General features: G+C 43.2%; 1 protein-coding gene across 1 annotated transcript in view; it reads left to right on the top strand.

Annotated features, from left to right (window-relative positions):
* Window positions 1–19,993, top strand: part of LOC148500718 (NACHT, LRR and PYD domains-containing protein 12-like) — a 147,575-nt gene that overhangs the window by 65,783 nt on the left and 61,799 nt on the right. Inside the window, exons 6-7 of the mRNA XM_088451439.1 lie at window positions 1,203–1,298; window positions 12,153–12,323. Of these exons, the coding sequence (XP_088307565.1) occupies window positions 1,203–1,298; window positions 12,153–12,323 (267 nt within the window). The remainder of the gene's footprint in view (window positions 1–1,202; window positions 1,299–12,152; window positions 12,324–19,993) is intronic.

Raw genomic sequence — 19,993 nt, 5'->3', positions numbered from 1 at the left:
TCAGTCACTGCCCCAGTAGAGCTTACACTCTATATTCTCTATCACATGCACCCACACATACACACTAGGGTTAATTTTGTAGGGAACCAATTAACCTACTGGTAAATTTTTGGAGTGTGGGTGGAAACATCCACACAAGCTCAGAGAGGATATATAAACTCCACACATTTAGGGCCATGGGGGGAATCAAATTCATGACCTTAGTGATGTGAGGCAGTAATGCTAATCATTCCCCCTTCTGTCAGTGCAACCAGCACAGTAAACTTTTTTCGTTTTTTAAACTATAAAATTTTTTTTTTTAAATGTCCCTAAAATTGTAAAAATGGTCATCATCACATTATGTAAATAATAGCTATTTAAACTTAATTTTGCATTTTTGTTCAATATGATATTGAATCAGGTTTAAATTAGGGATGTACAGACTCGAATAGGTTCGAATTTGCATGCCGGGTTCGGATTTTCCCTCCAAAAATCGGGTCTCAGAAAGAGGCATAATGTCATCTTTCATGGACAAACATCATCTTCCATGGACTTTTGACCCAATTTTTGGAGGGAAAAATCCAAACTCGGCATGCACATCCCTAGCTTAAATAGCTATTATTTACATAATTTAATAATAAAAAAAAATCAACAGTTTTGTGGACATTTTTGGAAAAAAATAAGAGCCAGTTAAGTGGTTAAGGGTTTATTTGGCTTTTTTAATTTGGATTTGTATGGTGGCAGTAGCTGGGGCTGTATGTTAGCCTGGCTATGGTGGTGTGAAATTACTCAGGTGAAGTTAATGATTGTTTAAAGTTTTTGGTGCTCTCTTTAGTTTGGAAATGCTGACTGTTCTGGATGGACAGGGCATTACTGTTCTCTTGGACAGGTACTCCAAGAGGGGATTCCTAGGGATGGTGATACATCATTGAATGTTTGCTTGTTATATTGGGATTATATATTATTGCCATTTCTTATAGGTCCTCCACCATACCTTTCCTTCCCATCTACCATCCTGATGTTTGTTAAATAAATTTTATCTTACATTTTTGCCAAATTCTCTAGCTCAGTCTTATTTGATTAAGTTGTTTTACAGGGTTATTCATTATTTTGTCTGGGTTTAATAAATAAGGCTTTATTCAGAATCAGGCAACAAGATAAACAAGCAGGGGCTTCGGCCATTAGGGCGTTTAACAGTAACATTGTGTCTGTGTTTTGTGCAGGTTCAGTAGCTGCAAATTTCCTGTTACAGAGGACGTGACTCAGGCTGGATCCACTTTATCTGGATTGTTTGATCAGTGTCAGATGGAGGAACTACAGTAAGTATATTATATTGTAAGACACAGCAAACAACATAATCTATTATAGCAGTTCCTGGGCCTGGTAAACTAGTGAAGCCATACATGTTAAGGCAGGAGCGTAACTAGAAATTTGTGGACCCCATAGGAATATTCTGAAAGTGACCCCCATAGCTCCTAGAGACACCTACTCTCCACACAATGCACCACAGGAGTGGGGTTGCCTATTTCACAAGCCGCCGGCTGTGCCTTGTCTGACAATGGTGCTTCGGGTGGTTTTCCCAGGCCCGTTGCTCCACAAGGTCTTCGTACCTGAATGTTCTGTCTACGCCTCCCTGCGCTGATTGGATCACCTTCCTTTTTTAACCCTGCTGGTGCTCTGCTCTGATGCCAGCTATAGCATTTGTTGTGGCATCCAGTTCTAGTGTGTTCCAGCTCCTCGTGTTCAGTGTCTGTGATCTCCATGCAAGTTACAATTAGCAGTGGCTGCCGCTTCCAGTGTATATGTGATTAACCTGCAAATACATCTGAGCAGTGCCTGCCGCACATCAGTGTCTGTGTTCTCCCTACAAGTTACATCTAAGCAGTGGCTGCCGCTTCCCAACGTGTATGTGGTTTACCTGCAAGTGACAACAGAGCAGTGCCTGCTACACCTCAGTGCCTGTGTGGATTCCCAGCAAGTACATTAAAGCAGTGTCAGATGCACTTTAGTACTGTGAATGGAATGGGATTGAAATGCCGGTGGTAGATGTCTGACAGGAGGAGATCCCGACTGGGGTAAGCAGGCTGCAACTAGCCAAGTGCATACCAGCTATTAAGGCTGCAACTAGCCAAGTGCATACCAGTTCTCAAGACTGTAACTAGCCAAGTGCATACCAACTATTAAGCCTGCATATAGCCAAGTGCATACCAGTCCTCAAGACTCCAACCAGCCAAGTCCATAGCAGCTATTTAGGCTGCAACTATCCAAGTGCATACCAGTTCTCAAGACTGCAACTGGCCAAGTGCATACCTGCTATTAAGGCTGCATATAGCCAAGTGCATACCAGCCCTCAAGACTCCAACCAGCCAAGTGCATAACAGCTATTTAGGCTGCAACTATCCAATAGCATACCAGTCCTCAAGACTGCAACTAGCCAAGTGCATACCAACTATTCTGGCAGCAACCTGCCAAGTATTTATCAGTCCTCAAGGCTACAAATTGCCAAGTATCTTTCATCCCTCAAGGTCACATTTCTACTCTGAGTCATCTTGACCTCACAATTCCTTATAAATTGACTCTTTATCAATTGACTCTTCAAGTAACTAATATCAATTGACTTTTGATCATCAACTCTATATACTTTATGAAGCTTTATGTTTCTGGTAATGTTTCCACTGTGAATTTTCCCAGAGGTTCATAACAGCCTTGTACTTGTGTAGTCAGTGACCGGCTCTTTGTGCATCCAGTAGTGATCAAAGGTGCAGTATCATACTGTCAGAGTGAGGTGGGATGAATCCCACCCCACTCTGATACTGATACTGGCCAACATGTGTGATGAAGCGTTCGGTTTATTATTTGGTCATTTTCCAGGTGTCAACATTTCAACAATGTTGACATCATATTTTTCAACATTTTGGTATTGAATTATAAATGTTGACTTGCTGGTTGCATACCTGTGATCACATTTCTAAGTCACGCTTAGGGTTTCATCTTTTTTCAAATTCCCAGACAGACGGTATGGGCAAAATTACAGTATTTGCCAACAAAGCACCACATTCCCCTTACTTCTATGCCATCAGAGCCCCTCGCAGCTCTTTATTTTATATACGACTACATCATGCCACTATTTATTTATTTATTATCAGTTATTTATATAGCGCACACATATTCTGCAGCGCTTTACAGAGAATAGTTGACCATTCACATCAGTCCCTGCCCCAGTGGAGCTTACAATCTATATTCCCTATCACATGCGCACACACACATACACACTAGGGTTAATTTTTTTGTTGGGAGCCAATTAACCTACCAGTATATTTTTGGAGTGTGGGAGGAAACCGGAGTACCCGGAGGAAACCCACGCAAGCACAGGGAGAATATACAAACTCCGCACAGTTAGGGCCGTGGTGGGAATTGAACCCACGAACTCAGTGCTGTGAGGCAGTAATGCTAACCATTACACCATCTGTGCTGCCCTATATATGCCATATAGAGCCCCATAATGCCCCTTTATATAACAAAAGCCCTCATTTCTCTGAATTTGACATAAGACCCCCTCTAACTCCTTTACATTGAATCAGACTTCCTCATGGCCCTATATATGCTATAGCCTACCATGCCCCTTTATATTGTAATGGTGGCATCAGAGCCCTTCAGTCATGAGTCATGCTTATGATGCCCCTTTATAATTCTGTATCAGTCTGATGCCCTCATGACCTTTTATATACCATCATAGTCAGAGCTGTGGTCCCCGGCACCTTACCTTGCTTACCTTGTACACACACTGTGATTGGCTGTTGGTACCAGGCTTAGCTATTGTACCTAAATCACTGATAACTAATTGGTTCCCAATGGCACCATTTTATTAACACCTTGATTGCTGAGGGTTTTCTCACTCTTCTGCCGAGCCAATTTTGCACTCACCATATTCCAACATGAACATCACTAACTTTTTTATGGAGTACAAGCAACAATTGCAAACAAGATAAGTTCTTGGAAACCAAGATACAGCTCTGACCTGCAGTGTCATAGAAGTGGCCACCCAATATCCACAGAGATCTGAACCAGCAAGACTATCTTCTCCATTTGGATCAGTAAGGATGGCAGGTTATCAGCTGTGCAAAGGAGCAATCAATATCTAGCTGGATAGCCAGGGAACATTGCAGCCATTCTCCTAAATTGGGGGGTCTACCAATGTCCTAATTCCCAATTATTCCTAGATGCCACTGTAGTACAATGAGAAAAAGCAGCTCAGCTAGTAGGTAGTTGGGGAAAGCAGTGGGGTACAAGAAGAGGTGCAACCACTGGGAACTGCTGTTGCTCCACCAGCCTCTCACCAGGGCGGTCCTCTTGAGATATATTATACAGTCGTGCCCTTATATTAAGGCTGCATCAAAAAAAATGGATTTCCACATAGAGAATTCTGGAGGGGGGACATGGTGTTTATGGGGCTACACCTCAAAAGCTATTAGAGGTACGGATCTGAAATTTGGTATGGCCAGGTAGAACTGTCACTGGGTACTGCATGCCAAATTTTAGGGCAAAAAAATAAAAAATTAGGATTTGGGAGTAATCTAAAGCTCCAACTGTCACATTTTTCTGACATTCTCAATTGGGACAACGTTTCTGCTATAGTCTATGGAGTTTTTTTGGGAAGGCAAAACTCAGGGTAGGGGGCAAATTTAGACTTGGGGTTTGTTTTATGAGGTAGCTATTGTGCTAGGGTACGTGCTTTTGGGGTTCAGGTAAATTAGAAAGTTACAGTTTTTAAACTATTACCTCAAGAATGCACCATTGTAAAGATAGGACTTTTCAACTTGTTGCACAGCCACAGTAGGAGCCTCCAGCAGGTGTGATAAATGTGGCTTCACTTGGGTGCAGCAAGATGGCCGTCATTTGCAGGCGGTAGCAGGGGCCGGGACTGGAGGGCAGGAAGCCGGCATTTGCCTGTGGCCGGGATACTATGGAGAGGGGGTAGGGGTTAGATGGCATTAGTTGTGGCCAGGTTCTGGGATGGTAGTGGGCATTAGCGGCAGTGGGGCGGGCGGTGGTAGTCCAGGCATTAGGACCCGGGGGAGATAGCAGCACACAGATGCAGGCTCTGATCTCGAAGATCCATGATACCTGCATCTGTGTTTAAAATAACAAACACAGAAGCATGGATGGGTCAGTGAGACCCATCTGTGTGGCTGTGTTTAAAAATAAAAACAGTGTAAAAAAATGGCGTGGCCCCCTCCCCAAAAAAACAACCAGCCCCGGGCTATGGAACCCACTACTGGTTGTGCTAAATACAGGGGACAAATGACGTAGGGGTCCCCCATATTAAGCACAACCAGCACCACGCTTTTCAGAACCTGTCCTGGTTGCCAAAAAATGGGGGACAAATGACGTATGGGACCCCCATATTTAGTGCAACCAGCACAGGGCTCTGAGCCAGTCCTGGTTCTGGAAGTACAGGGAGAAAAAATGCATAGCTCCCCCCCGTATTTCCCGGAACCAGCACCGGACCCTTTCTAGCAAAGGGGTGATGCCACAGCCAGTGCTGGTTCTGGGAAATACAGGGGGGGGCCTATGCATTTTTTCCCCCTGTAGGACCAACTCAGAGCCCTGTGCTGGTTGCACTAAATACAGGGGACCCCTATGTCATTTGTCACCCGTATTTTGGCAACCAGGATAGTTTCTCAAATGCCTGGTGCTGGTTGTACATAATGTGGGGGACCCCTATGTCCTTTGTCCCCTGTATTTGGCACAGCCAGTAGTGGGGCTCCAAAGCCTGATGCAAGTTGTTTTCTGGGGGGGTGGGGCTACGCTTTTTTTTTTTTTACACATTCAATTTTTAACATATATGCATAGATCTGAAATATAACCCAGGTGATATAGAGTTATAAAACAACTCCCAATCCCAAATGGTTGAATGAGGTAGTCACCCTCACAAAATATCAGAATATAAATAAAAAAGGCAACTGTGGGGTTTGGTAGTATAAATAGTCACAATCAAATCAATATATAAAAAGGTGAGTATTTATTATACAATATTTCAACAAATGGCAATTAATATCCAATCTTAATAAGAAATATCTATCTATATAAACATTGTCAATGCAAATTCAATAAAAAGTTAAAATAATAGCACTATTGGATCCATCCCTGAATGTAAAACCCTGAATTACTGAACTGGAACAATGGACCTCATTGAGACCCGGTCGCAAGTGCTGAGCACTCGCAACCGGGTTGATGTTTTGGCCCTGCGCAAGCGCAGCGGCCGCACAGCGCGTGCGCAAGCCCCGGAGCGAGAGAGAAATTCTCTCGCTCCGGGGCTTGCTACCAATGGGGCGGCTGACGATGTTGATCGACAGCTCGCCCCATTTGGTAGGCGGGCCAGGGGGGTGGCTGACCAAATGGAGGCATTCCTTTAGGAATGCATGCCATTTGTGGGCTGCCGCACTGACATCAGCAGTGATGTCAGTGGGGAGTTTCCTGCTCCTTCAGAGCAGGAAGCTCCCTGGGGCTGCGGTTGCTGAGACCCAACCTTAGGGTCTCATCGCAAGTCTGGATGGCTGGTGACATCAACCTGGTCAGTCGCTAAAGCTGTGGGTGGAACCCACAGCTTAGCTAGTGACCAGGAGGCTGCACTTAAAAAATCAAGCGGCCGCCCTCATTCAGAGAGAGCGATCGTTTCTTGCGACCACCTTTGAATGAGGGCCAATGTCCATATATACTGATAATGACAGTCTCCAACAGAGGGCCTAATTCAGACCCGCTCGCGAGTGCTGAGCGCTCGCAAGCAGGTCGATGTTAGCCCAGTGTGCATACGCACGACGGAGGGGGCTCCGTCGTGTGCATGCGCGAGACCCGAATAGCGACAGCCAAGCCGTCGCTATGGGTCTCGCACCAAAGGGGGCGTGCAGTCGATTGTGAGTGACAGCACGCCCCCTTTGGTGGGCGTTCTGGGGGCGTTGCTGCCCAGACGGAGGCATTCCCATGGGAACACCTACCATCTGGGGCTGGCCCCACTGACATCACAAGTGATGTCAGTGGGAGTGCTTTTGGCTCTGATAGAGCCAAAAGCACTCCAGGGCTTGCGGCCATGAGACCCTACCGCAAGGGTCTCGTCGCAAGACCATCTTTTTGGCCGCTCGCATAAGCTGTGGGTGGTCACCCACATCTATGCGAGCGGCCAGGAGGCCACTCCAATATTAGCAAGGATGGCCCTGATTCAGAGCGAGTGCTCTGTCAGAGCGTCCGGCTCTGAATCAGGGCCAGAGTCAGTAGGTACTGAGTGAATATGGACAAATTTTCCAAGTAGGATTTACCTGCAGACTTTCATGGAGTGCTGGGATACAAATGAACTGGGATATGCGGAGAAACTTCTCTCCTCCCTGATGGTGGTAAACACAGTCCTGGATGGGAGTGTGTCAGGGGGAATAGAGAAGCCGCTGAGTAGAATCATGAAGCCACGTGTGAGGTGGTGCAAAAGCTCTGAGATGAGCTCCGACTTGATGATACTACAATGTAGCCACTTCGGCTTGATGGTGTCACAATGTAGCCACTCAGAGAGAGAGGGGGCGCGTGCAGGATGCGGTGAAATTTCCGCTTGGGGTAAGTGAAGACTCCAGCTGATAGGGTGGTGTACCAAGCTGTGTCCATGGGTGGCAGGCAGGAAAGCTCAACCCTTAGGAGTGGAGCAGATGTATAGCCGCTCTAAATTCCGTGCAGCAGGGTGTGTGCCAGGAGGATCACATATCCCAACAGTGAATTCTATAGTTCAGATGGATAATTGTTGCAGGGATAAACAGATCAGGGGAGGCAGGTATAATATAATATGTTTCCTCCATAGATTTATGCTATGCTCATTAATAACCATGTCTCCTTTTGATGCCTTTTAATATTGTTGATAAAATGTTTCACTCAAATCATTGGACTTTGATTGATTACCACCTTTTCTGCATGCACCTAATTTTAGATGCTATTTAAATGCCTGACAATATGAGCACTATACTCACCTTGAAAAAGATGCCAGAGGGACGATGAAACGCGTAGGTGCCTCACCTGATCTTTTTATCCCTGCAACAATTATCTATCTGAACTATAGAATTCACTGTTGGGATAAGTGATCCTCCTGGCATGCATCCTGCTGCACGGACTTTAGAGCGGCTATACATCTGCTCCCCTCCTTAGGGTTGAGCTTTTCTGCCTGCCACCCATGGACACAGCTTGGTACACAACCCTGTCAGCCAGAGTCTTCACTCACCTCCAGCAGAAATTTCACTGCATCCCGCATGCGCCCCCACTCTCTCCAAGTGGCTACATTGTGTCACCATCAAGCTGGAGTGGCTACATTATGGTATCATCAAGTCAGAGCTCATCTCAGAGCTTTTGCACCACCTCACATGCGACTTCACAATTCTACTCAGCGGCTTCTCTATTCCCCTGACACGCTCCCATTGGATATTAATTGCCATTTCTTGAAATATTGTATAATAAATTCTCACCTTTTTATATATTGATTTGAGTGTGACTATTTATACTCCCAAACCCCATGGTTGCCTTTTTATTTAGATGCGTAGATCTCACTGCTGCATTCGTGCATCTGTGACTTATTGATTTGATTCTCTCAGGTGCATACGCACTACCAGTGAGCCCTCTGTCGCCCACTGATGCCCACTTTGCACTGCACTGCTGCCACTGCACTGCACCACCGCTACTGCCGCTACCCCACATGCCTACTGCTATTTCTCACTCTGCACCTCCCAAACCAACCTCCTGTGTACTGTCCCATCTTCCACCTGCGTTAGAGTACCATTTGTTCCCTTCTCCCCTGCAGGTGGCCCAGTTTGCTCTTCCAAACCCTGATAGTTAATACATTTTAAAAAAGCTATGAAATTCCATAGACAAAAAACCTTACGGTTTCACATGTCCCATTGAGGCTGCTTAGACATGATCAGAAAATTCACAAAACCTATAGATTTTCTGCCACTCAAATGTCAAAAAGCAATGAAATTACGATCATTAAGGCTGACGCCTTAATGGACGTGTTCCTTGTGCAATACAGATATGGTATGCCATCACACCCTGTGGTTAACTGCAGATTCAGCACTCTCAGAGATTCATGAGATTGCTGTCACTCACAAAATGGTGGAGCTGCTAATTCACAGAATTGTGTGCTCAATGGAATACACACATGCAGTCTATGCAACTGAGGTCAAAGCAGTTATGTGGCTCCCACATCCCACTCAGTGCCCACAATCTTCCCATTTAACCACCAAAACAATCTCACTGGCTTCCAACATAATTCTCACTGCATACATTTATCTCATTTAGAATATACGTTCAGCTCCCTTATTTTTAAAAATATTATATTCTGTCTATGCATGTACACTTTCTTCCCCTATATGCCTCCATGCTGCTATATACTCCCCAATCCCTACTGCTGTGTGGTCTCCCAACTGTGATAGTCTGTGTTCCCTCATCTGCACCAATGTTTTTCCCCAACCACACAGCCCTGCATCCGTGCCTTCTCCACAGCCACGTTGCTGTCTTTCTCTCATCTGTGGAACTCTTTCTTCTTCCATCTGCACTACTCTGGTTCTCCCAACCGTGCAACTCTGTCTCCCCCCACCATTCTAACCACTCTGTCTTCCTCCTCATCCACACCAATCTGTCTTCCCCAATCCCTACTCCTGTGTGGTCTCCAAACTATGGTAATCTGTGTTCTCGCATCCGCACCAATCTGTCTTTCTCCATCTGCACTGCCCTGCATCCATGCCACTCTGTTTCCTTCTGCACCACTGCCTTCCCCTTAGCCATGCCACTGTCTTCCTTTCCTCTGTGGAACTTTCTTCCTCCATCTGCACCACTCTGTCCCCCTCAACTGTGCAACTCTGTCTCCTCCCCCCACCTGCACTACTCTGTCTTCCTACCCATCCACACTAATCTGTCTTCCCCAATCACTACTGTTGTGTGTTCTCCTAATTGTGCTAGTCTGTGTTCCCTTATCTGCACCAATCTGTCTTTACCCAACTGCACTGCTCTGTCTTCCCATGTCCATGCCACTCTCTTCCCCATCCACATCGCTGTCCCCCCAAACTGTGCCACTCTGTTTCCCCCCATCCGCACCACTGTTTTCCACCCATCTGCATTACTTTGGCTACCCCACCCCTCTGTACTGCTTAACCTGCCCTACTCTACATGCCTTTGTGTCTCACCTATCCATGCTGCTGTGTCTCCTCCCCCCATACACACCACTTTTATCACACCTGCACAGCTCTATTTTCTGATTTACCCTTACTTGCATAGACTGCATGTGTGTATACCAATGAGCACACAATTCTGTGAATTAGCAGCTCCACCATTTTGTGAGTGACAGCAATCTCATTCTGTGAGAGTGCTGAATCTGCAGTTAACCACAGGGTGTGATGGCATACCATGAGGTGGAATTGAGCAAATTTTAGTAAACTGTGCGGAATCGGTATGTAATGCCAACGGCTGTTTAGCTGCCGGATCAAATACCTACAGCAGCAGCCTGACGGATCGAAATCCTGACTGCAGCAGGTAAGTAACCTAGCATCAGGATTTTGACTCATATCTTTAGTCCCATGTCCAGTGTCAGTGACGGGATATTGGCGGGCGGAAAAGCGCCCGTCGGTATCCTGACTGCTTTCCAACTGTGCATGCACTGTAATGGTTATAGGCATCTTTGCGCATCTCATACACAGCTTGGCCATTTCTTTCTTTCAAAGGAACAGGTGTTTCCTGATGGTAACAGGGTGGAAACAATGTGATTGCATGCAAGAGAACTGTTCCATGGGAGTGCTGTTTATGTATAGCCAAAGTTGTGTCCTATTCTGAGTTGAGAGTATGCTGTTGGGTGCAAGGTATGCTGGACACACAGGTCCATGGGTCCAGGGGGCAGTAGCATCACTAGGGGGGCGGAGTGTGCGGGTCGCACCCAGGTGTCACCCTCAAAGGGGGTGACACCAAAATGCTTGCTCCTCTGCAGTGACAGGAGCTGGGTACTGCAGTGTACTTTTGCAGGAGATGGCTCCTGTCATAGAAGAGGAGCCGACAGTGCAGACACTGGTCTCTGGTGATGCTGGGCTGCCCCTAGAGTGATGTTATAGGAATCCCTCATGAGGTATCATGCCTCTTTCAGCCAAGCAAGCCTCCAGCATGTGGGGAGCACACCCTGCATCCATATTTTTAACACTTACCTTTCCAGAGTCCCATGTCGGCGGAATCAGCGCTGTAAAAATCACCTGGCATTTTGCACATGTGCAGTAGGGAAATTGCTAGGAAAATGGCTGCCACATTATTTTTCCAGTGACCTGCACATGCACAGTAGACTCTGGGCACAGACTAGTGTCCAGAGTCTACTACTACGGTGCTGCCCTCAGTGCACTGATGGCCACCGGAAAGGAAGGAGACTGCCCCAGATGGAGACTGCACGTGGGCCCCCTCCTATCTTAATATGCCCCTGGATGGGTATTACGGCCAATGCTATTGAAGATGGCTGTTACTGTTGATGGAGAGACAGTAGGAGGCACCAGTATGCTCATGTAGACCTGCTTATACTCACATCAGTGTACCAATAGCAATCCAGCTGCATTGCAGACATGTATGTGATCAGAATCAGGCCCTATATGGCTGTACATTTACCTACCCTCCTCTATGTGCAGAACAGAAAATTAATAACATCATCACTGACTGCTACAGCCTAATAGCTGGATCTATATATATGTATATATATATATACATACATAGTATATATACAGTATATATACAATATGCATATATATATATATATATATATAAAAAATCATGGAAAGGCATAATGTGTATTTAAAATGTGTGTGATACCTAGAGCCAAATGCTCATATTTTTGAAAGTCAGCGTAGGGACTGACCACAATGGGAAGATCATGATGTGGTTGGTCAGCTTGACAAATTATTGCAATACAGTACCCTGGAATTATAAGTGCAGTTTTTGATATAATGGTGAGTGCTGAGTTTATATGATTATTTTTATTTAAATGACACCGCAGATGTTTTGAGTGCCGTGGGTCAAAGCTAATTGTGTATATATATATATATATATATATATATACATATATATATATACTGTATAATATACACATAATCTACGTTTTCTTATTTTTTCATTTCATCTGTCATCAGGTTACAGATGTGTGATCTGACCTCCTCCTGCTGTGATGATCTCTGCTCTGTTATTACTACAAACCGCTCTCTGACCAGACTGGAGCTGTCAGTGAATGATCTGAAGGACTCCGGAATAAAACGTCTGTGTGAGGGACTGAGACATCCAGCCTGTAAACTACAGGATCTTACGTAAGAACAGTCTTGGCATTTATATATCTGATATCTCAGTACAAGCACTAGGGCACATGCTATAAAATTATTGAAAAATTACAAAATTATCATTTCCTTTTAGGTCATCCCAATATAAATATACAGGAATTGCTAATTTTTTATTGCCTAAGCAAAACTTAATTTTATTCCTGGTAAGTCACATTACATTTTAAAGAACCAAGTTTTGGATGATATTCAACAACCATGAAATTCTGCTCTGTCTTAAGTCCAGGTGTTCCTAAAGTTTTCCTCATAACTTTTAGGAGTCTCAAAAGCATTTTAATGTTTAACTAAGTTTTTTCTGGTTCTAGAAAACAACTTCAAAAAATAGTCACATTCACTTTGTTTTGATGCATAATTATTTTTTGTTTGAAAACATGTATTATTTACAGGTTATGGGAACTGCAATGGGCATTAGGTTCATCCCGAGCTATGCCAACCTCTACATGGGTGACTGAGTCTTGCCATTTGGAGGCTAGCCCATTCGATGCTAACCTGGTGCTGTACAGTCGCTACATTAGTGACCTGTTGATTATTTGGGATGGGGATCATGAGTAAGCACTTTCATTTGTTCAGTATCTTAATCCAATCCATACCAACTCACCTTTACCCACACCTTTAATTACTCCACTATTATTAACTTGGATACAACCCTTCATTACACAATAATAGAATTATCACTTAAAATTTTTTGCAAACTGGTAGATTCTAATAATTATTTACATTTTCATAGCGGCCGTTATAGACTTTGGAAAATTATTATTCCTGAAGGCCAATTATGTAGAGGAGGAATTGTTCCAACTTAGAAATTTTTGACCAACAGGCCATGAAAAATGTTAACTAATTTCAAGAATAAATGCTAAGCATTAGAAAACACAAGAAAATTAAATCAAAAGGATATGATTAATAACTAAAGAAAATTCGGTACACAATAATGTTAAATGTTAGAGGGTGATTATGTAATTTTAATTTCCAAATATATTAAATGTTCCAACCACATTAAATGAAGTATAAATTCGAATTATTCTGTCTTATCACATGATGCCCAATTTAGAGATGTTGTTCTAACAAAACCAAAGATAGTATTTAAAAAGAACAAGAATCTTAGGAATATTTCCAAGATGGGTGTAGTAGGCAATACCGCCAGCCACATGGCCAGCGGTTCAGATCTCGATAGCAGAAGCCTGGCAGAGATGAAGATCCCGATCGCTTAATAAGGTAAGTATACTAATCCTATTTTCCCCCTAACCCTCCCTTAGGGGTACCTAACCCTAACCTCCCCCACAAGTGCCTAACCCTAACCCCCCCTCTAAATGCCTAAGCCTAACCCCCCTTTCCCTAGCCTAACCCTAACCCTAAGTCCCCTCAGGAGCCCTGACACCTAACCCTCCCCCTGTCCATGCCTGGCTTTACCTTCGTTCGTAATGCCAGGCATCGGTCTCCCAGCGTAGGTCTAATGACAGGCGTCGGGTTTTCGATACCTGTCATTAGTACTTTGCCAGGATTAGACAATCAGGAAGCCGATGGTCGGCATTTAGATCGTCGGCTTTCTGACGACATCCCTCCTAGATACCTTAAACCTGTTTCACAGATGGAACATGATAACAAGGAATCTTTTTTTTTTTTAATGTGGTAAGAAACAATGCATCACATACACTTAATAAGACCAAAGCCCTTTTTTTGGGCAATCCTCAACTCAAAATTGACATTAAGAAATTAATTAACTTTGATACACGCTATGTGGTATATGTTCTCATGTGCTCTTGTCCTCAGTATTATATAGGTAGAACAACATGTCCCTTGAAAAAAAGGTTACTTGAGCACAGAAAAAATAACAAAATAAAACAATTAACCACAGTATACCCAAACATTTTTTAGAATACCCCGTTAAGCTTCTCATGTCGGGATATAGACCAGCGGCATTTAGTCCGCCTGTCTATAAACTGCATCCCGGGTATTTACCCTAACAACTCTATTGAATGTAATCAGACATCCGTTTTTTGCTCACAAGACCTAAGTATCACCACATAATCGCTTTGTATAAGCTTGCCTCCGATCTCCCGATCACGTGACCTGGAGCTACTTGATCGTGTGTGGATTCTGATCTGCGATGATACCCCTATGGTTGTGGTTCGGATCCGGTGACCTGCTGCTGCCTTTGATCTCACCATCTCCGATGGTGTGGATTCGAGTCTGCTACGCTGTTCCTGCTGTTAAGATCCGGCTTTGTGGAGCTGCTACCAACCTCTGACATCGCCTGCTCCCTTCTGGTGGGGCTGGTTTGTGGGATTCTTCTGATTTGGGCTTCGGTTCTTGTGGATCCCGACCTGCTCTCAGCTGCTTCCCCAGCTGTGCTCTACCACCATTCTCGTGTGGCCTGAAGTCTGAAGGAATCTACTTGGATGGGAGAAACTCCTCCATGATACCTTGTCAGCCTTCCTCTTGGTATTAATGTCAGTCACCCTATTTTAGTTTTTAATTTTTTTTATTAATTTCTACTGATCCTTTTATTTAATTTTCTTTATATACTTTTCTGGTTCCATACCTTCCTTGTGTATGTTCCTTCCCCTCCCGATTATATTTTCCCATCCCTCTTCTTTTTTACCCGACCTTCTGTTTTCATTTTTATTGTTGCTGATACCTGAACTATTGGGTAGTCGTTCCAGATAATGTGAGGTACCATGTTTATGGACATTTGCAAGCTTATATACATGGGACTGTAACAGTAACTGTTGTGGCTATACTTTATACTATCTACTGTGCTTTTAGTGCCATCTAGAGGCAGAAGTTGTGGCGTATTTGGTACTTCATATTTCGTATTGTTACCAATTTTCTTGAGCTAATTTTTACTTTAAAACACTAGGGATTATATTGTTAAGTCATGCTATAATGTGTTACTTTTGATTTTATGTTGTAAGTCCCTCTACAATCTATATTTCTTTTAACATGGTTATTTTGGGTATGCACAAATATTTCACTATGACCAGGAAGACCGTTAAAAACACTGTCTCCCAGGCAAAGCCATCTGCTTCCACGATGTATTCCCCCTCTAATTCTCCTGACCCCTCCATCACCCCCCCATCGTCACCCATTTTGGCCTTAGGTCTGGATACTCAGCACTCTGTACTTTTGGCTGCCCCATCTGCTATGGCAGCGGCCCAAGAGATGTTGCTGGTCATTAAACCCCTTATGGAGCAACAATTTTAAGAATTCAGTTCCACCCTTACGTCAGTGGTCTCATAGTGTCATGAGAAGAGACTTGATGCAGTGGAACAACGCACAATCAATGTGGAAGACACTGTGTTGGCTCTCCAATCATCTTCCACCTCGCAAGGGGATACTATTAAGGCTCTCCTAGATAATATAGATGATTTAGAGAGTAGGAACAGACGAAACAACCTTCGATTTTTAGGTATTCCGGAAAATGTGAAGGGGTTTGCATTAATTGAATATTTGCAAATTGATCTCAATAATGCCTTAGGTATAACCCAGATGTCTCCTCCCATGATTATTGAATGAACACACCGATTGGGACCGGAGAGATCCACCAAAGTTTCTAGGTTCCGTCCTGTAATAGCTAGATATCTTAACTTCAGAGATAAGGAGCTGGTACTTCATTCCTATAGACGTCAGGTAACTTTTGCCCTATGACTGATCATATTGAGAGGTAGATAATTCTGAAGGCTATCTTCCTATGATTGTTTATGTTATTAATGTTACCTTAACAATAATTGTTACATTTCAAAACTTGTTGTAAACACTTCAATGTTACAATCCAATGTATTCACTGTGGGTAACATATACAGTCAGGTCCATAAATATTGGGACATTGACAGAATTTTCAGATTTTGGCCTCCATTCACCACCACAATGGTTTTGAAATGAAACAAACAAGTTGTGCTTTAGCTGCAGACTTTCAGATTTAATTTGAGGGTAATTACATCCAAATCGGGTGAACGGTGTAAGAATTAGAACACTTTCAATATGTGCCTCCCACTTTTTAAGGGGCCAAAAGTAATGGGACTATCAACTCAAAAGCTATTTCATGGACAGGTGTGGGCTATTCCCTCGTTATTTCATTATCAATTAAGCTGGTAAAAGGTCTGGAGTTGATTCTAGGTGTGACATTTGCATTTGGAATCAGTTGCTGTCAACTCTCAATATGAGATCCAAAGAGCTGTCACTATCAGTGAAGCAAGCCATCATTAGGCTGAAAAATCAAAACAAACCCATCAGAGAGATAGCAAAAACATTAGGTGTGGCCAAATCAACTGTTTGGAACATTCTTAAAAAGAAAGAATGCACCGGAGAACTCAGAAACACCAAAACACCCGGAAGACCACGGAAAACAACTGTGGTGGATGACAAAAGAATTATTTCCCTGTTGAAGAAAAACCCCTTCACAACAGTTGGCCAAATAAAGAACACTCTCCAGGAGGTAGATGTATATGTGTCAAAGTCAACAATCAAGAGAAGACTTCACAAGAGTGAATATAGAAGGTTCACCACAAGATGTAAACAATTGGTGAGCACCAAAAAAACGAAAACCAGATTAGAGTTTGCCAAACAACATCTAAAAAACCCATTAAAGTTCTGGAACAACATCCTATGGACAGATGAGACAAAGATCAACTTGTACCAGAGTGATGGGAAGAGAAGAGAAGGAAAGGAACTGCTCATGATCCAAAACACACCACCTCATCAGTGAAGCATGGTGGTGGTAGTGTCATGGCGTGGCCATGTATGGCAGCCAATGGAACTGGTTCCCTTGTATTTATTGATGATGTGACTGCTGACAAAAGCAGCAGAATGAATTCTGAAGTGTTTCAGGCAATATTATATGCTCATATTCAGTCAAATGCTTCAGAACTCATTAGACGGCGCTTCACAGTGCAGAGGCACAATGACCCAAAGCATACTGCAAAAGCAACCAAAGAGTTTTTTAAGGGTAGAAAGTGGAATGTTATGCAATGGCCAAGTCAATCCCCTGTCCTGAATCCGATTGAGCATGCATTTCACTTGATGAAGACAAAACTGAAGGGAAAATGCCCCAAGAACAAGCAGGAACTGAAGATATTTGCAGTAGACGCCTGGCAGAGCATAACCAGGGATGAAACCCAGCGTTTGGTGATGTCTATGCATTCCAGGCTTCAGGCTGTAATTGCCTGCAAACAATTTGCAACAAAGTATTAAAAAGTGAAAGTTAGATTTAGGATTGTTTAGTTTGTCCCATTACTTTTGGCCCCTTAAAAAGTGGGAGGCACATATAGAAACCGTTGTAATTCTTACACCATTCACCTGATTTGGATGTAATTACCCTTAAATTAAATCTGAAAGTCTGCAGTTAAATCACATCTTGTTTGTTTCATTTCAAAATCATTGTGGTGGTGAATAGAGGCCAAAATATGAAAATTCTGTCAATGTCCCAATATTTATGGACCTGACTGTATGTAAGTAGCAATAACCTTATAATTCCTTGTACAGGATTAAGGTAGAGATGGACAGCAGTACTTACATTGTCCCCGTAATATTATAACCATTCAACACTCATACATATTTATGTAGTATCATTAGAATAAAGGTCAATAGCAAAAAAAAAACACTTTTTGCAACAAAACAAAGGCTCATATTAAAATAAAATTGTGATTTGCTTGCTGGCCTGTGGAATGACAAAACTCAGCATACACAGAGATTTTTCACTGAGCTTTTTGTGAACAATTATGTCATACCTTCAAATATTTGAGTATCTTACTAGCATCACATTTAAATGTCATTGAATATACACTTTAATTTATGTATTACAATGAAAAAGTGAGTGGTGTTCACAGGCGCCTAGCACAATGGTCTGCTGCAGATATGTTATCAAAAATGGTATACCCTTAAATACCTAAGCATGAATATAGTGGTGATTTATGATGACACAAGTGCGCACGGTGCTGTGAATGGATATATAAAATATTGTACAATACTTTCCTATTCTGCATATGTGGATTCTGTACACGATGATCTGCAGTCGATAGTATTCTCACACACATGTAAAATACAAAGATATCAAACATTGGCCCTCATTCAGAGCCGCTCGTTAGCGGCAGTACGCTCGTTCCAAGCGATGTTTGCACATCTGCGCATGCGTACGGTTTTTAGTACGCATGCGCGAACCAGTCAGTGCGGCCGAAAATCGTTTGTACGCTATATAGCGAGTGCCTGCTATTTTGAGTGACAGAATGAGGCGTATGTGGGTGGTAACAGGGGAAGGTGCTTGAAAATGGGGAGTGGAGAACCGAACGCAGGCGTGCTTAAAGGTCAAAACGGGCGTTTTATGGGTGTGTATATTTAAAACAGCAGCGTCAGTGACCACGTCACTTGGTTATTTTAGAGCCAGAACTGCTCGCAAATTTGTGGTAGCAAACACCAACCACAAGAATAGCGAGCAGTTCATACACTGGTCGATGTACTCGATTAATCTAATAAATAGCGGACATGACGTATGGTGCGAGCGGCCAGGGGGCATTTTTAACAAATAAACGAGCGTATGTTTTGCTCGCTCGTTCAGACTTAGAGGTGTGAACAGACTGCAATGTGCGTACGGTTCATTTGAATAGCCACCCCTTGTTTTTAAACGAACGACCGCAAATAGCGAACGGCTCTGAATCAGGCCCATAGTGTGATATAGTAAAAACACACATTTATTCAACATCAATATAATAATAAACTGATATGTTCTTCACAACACACTGATCATGTGTGTCTAAAAGATATGTCCTAGGCCGTCTGTATGGCCCAAAGTGGAAATTAATCACAAGATGTGAATGCAAAACATGGGCTGTGGCCCTGTCCTTTTCAGTGTGAGATAATGGAGAATTACCAGAAATCCGTGATGTACAAGCCTGTAGTAATATCAAAGGTAGTCTCCGGATCACTTCCTCTCATATCCTTCGGATGGCTTTCTGCAAGTAGTCCTGTCACATGTACCAACGCGTTTCAGGAGCTTAACTCCCTTCCTCAAGGTTCTGTGACAGTGATCACCTTGTTTCTTCTTATATACCCTGCATCCTGAGTACATCCGGGTTACAGGTCATGGGTTTCCACTGCGTAAATGATTACATCTCTTACCTATCTTCATATGCTCCTTGTGATCCTCCACACGTTATATGTCTCTATCCCACCTCATAATATTCTCCACTATTCATATTTAAAACGTTAAAAATCTTATTGTAAGTTTGTTGCGCGAACCGGAAGTGCGTCACTTCTAACTTCCGGTTTCGCGATCTCCGTTTTTCGCAGTATATGTTCCTTTTATTCCACTTTTACAGTGTCTATCATCGCGCTGGCCTTTGTATATGGTGGCCCTTCCGATTGTCCCTTCTATCTTTCTTTTTATTCCTTTTCTGTTTCCGGAGTACATCTACTTCCGTTTTTGGTGTCCATCTTGCGGTTGGCAATGTAAATGGTTGTCAAACTTCCGTCTCTTTCTTTTAATGACTGCTCCTCCCCGCGCCATTTTGAGTGAGGTCCGTTTTCAGTTAGTGGCTTTACTCCCCATCGGATGTATGGGCAAAGAAAGGGGAAATTAATGATATATATCTTAATATTAAAGTGCTGTATGCAAATAAATAATCAAATATACAATGACACAGTGTTGCATATTC

This window comes from Taudactylus pleione, unplaced genomic scaffold, assembly GCF_031769625.1.
Source record: "Taudactylus pleione unplaced genomic scaffold, aTauple2 ptg000547l, whole genome shotgun sequence".
Lineage (NCBI taxonomy): Eukaryota > Metazoa > Chordata > Amphibia > Anura > Myobatrachidae > Taudactylus > Taudactylus pleione.
Note: the sequence above shows the minus strand (reverse complement) of the source record. Positions and strands in the feature narration are given on the sequence as shown.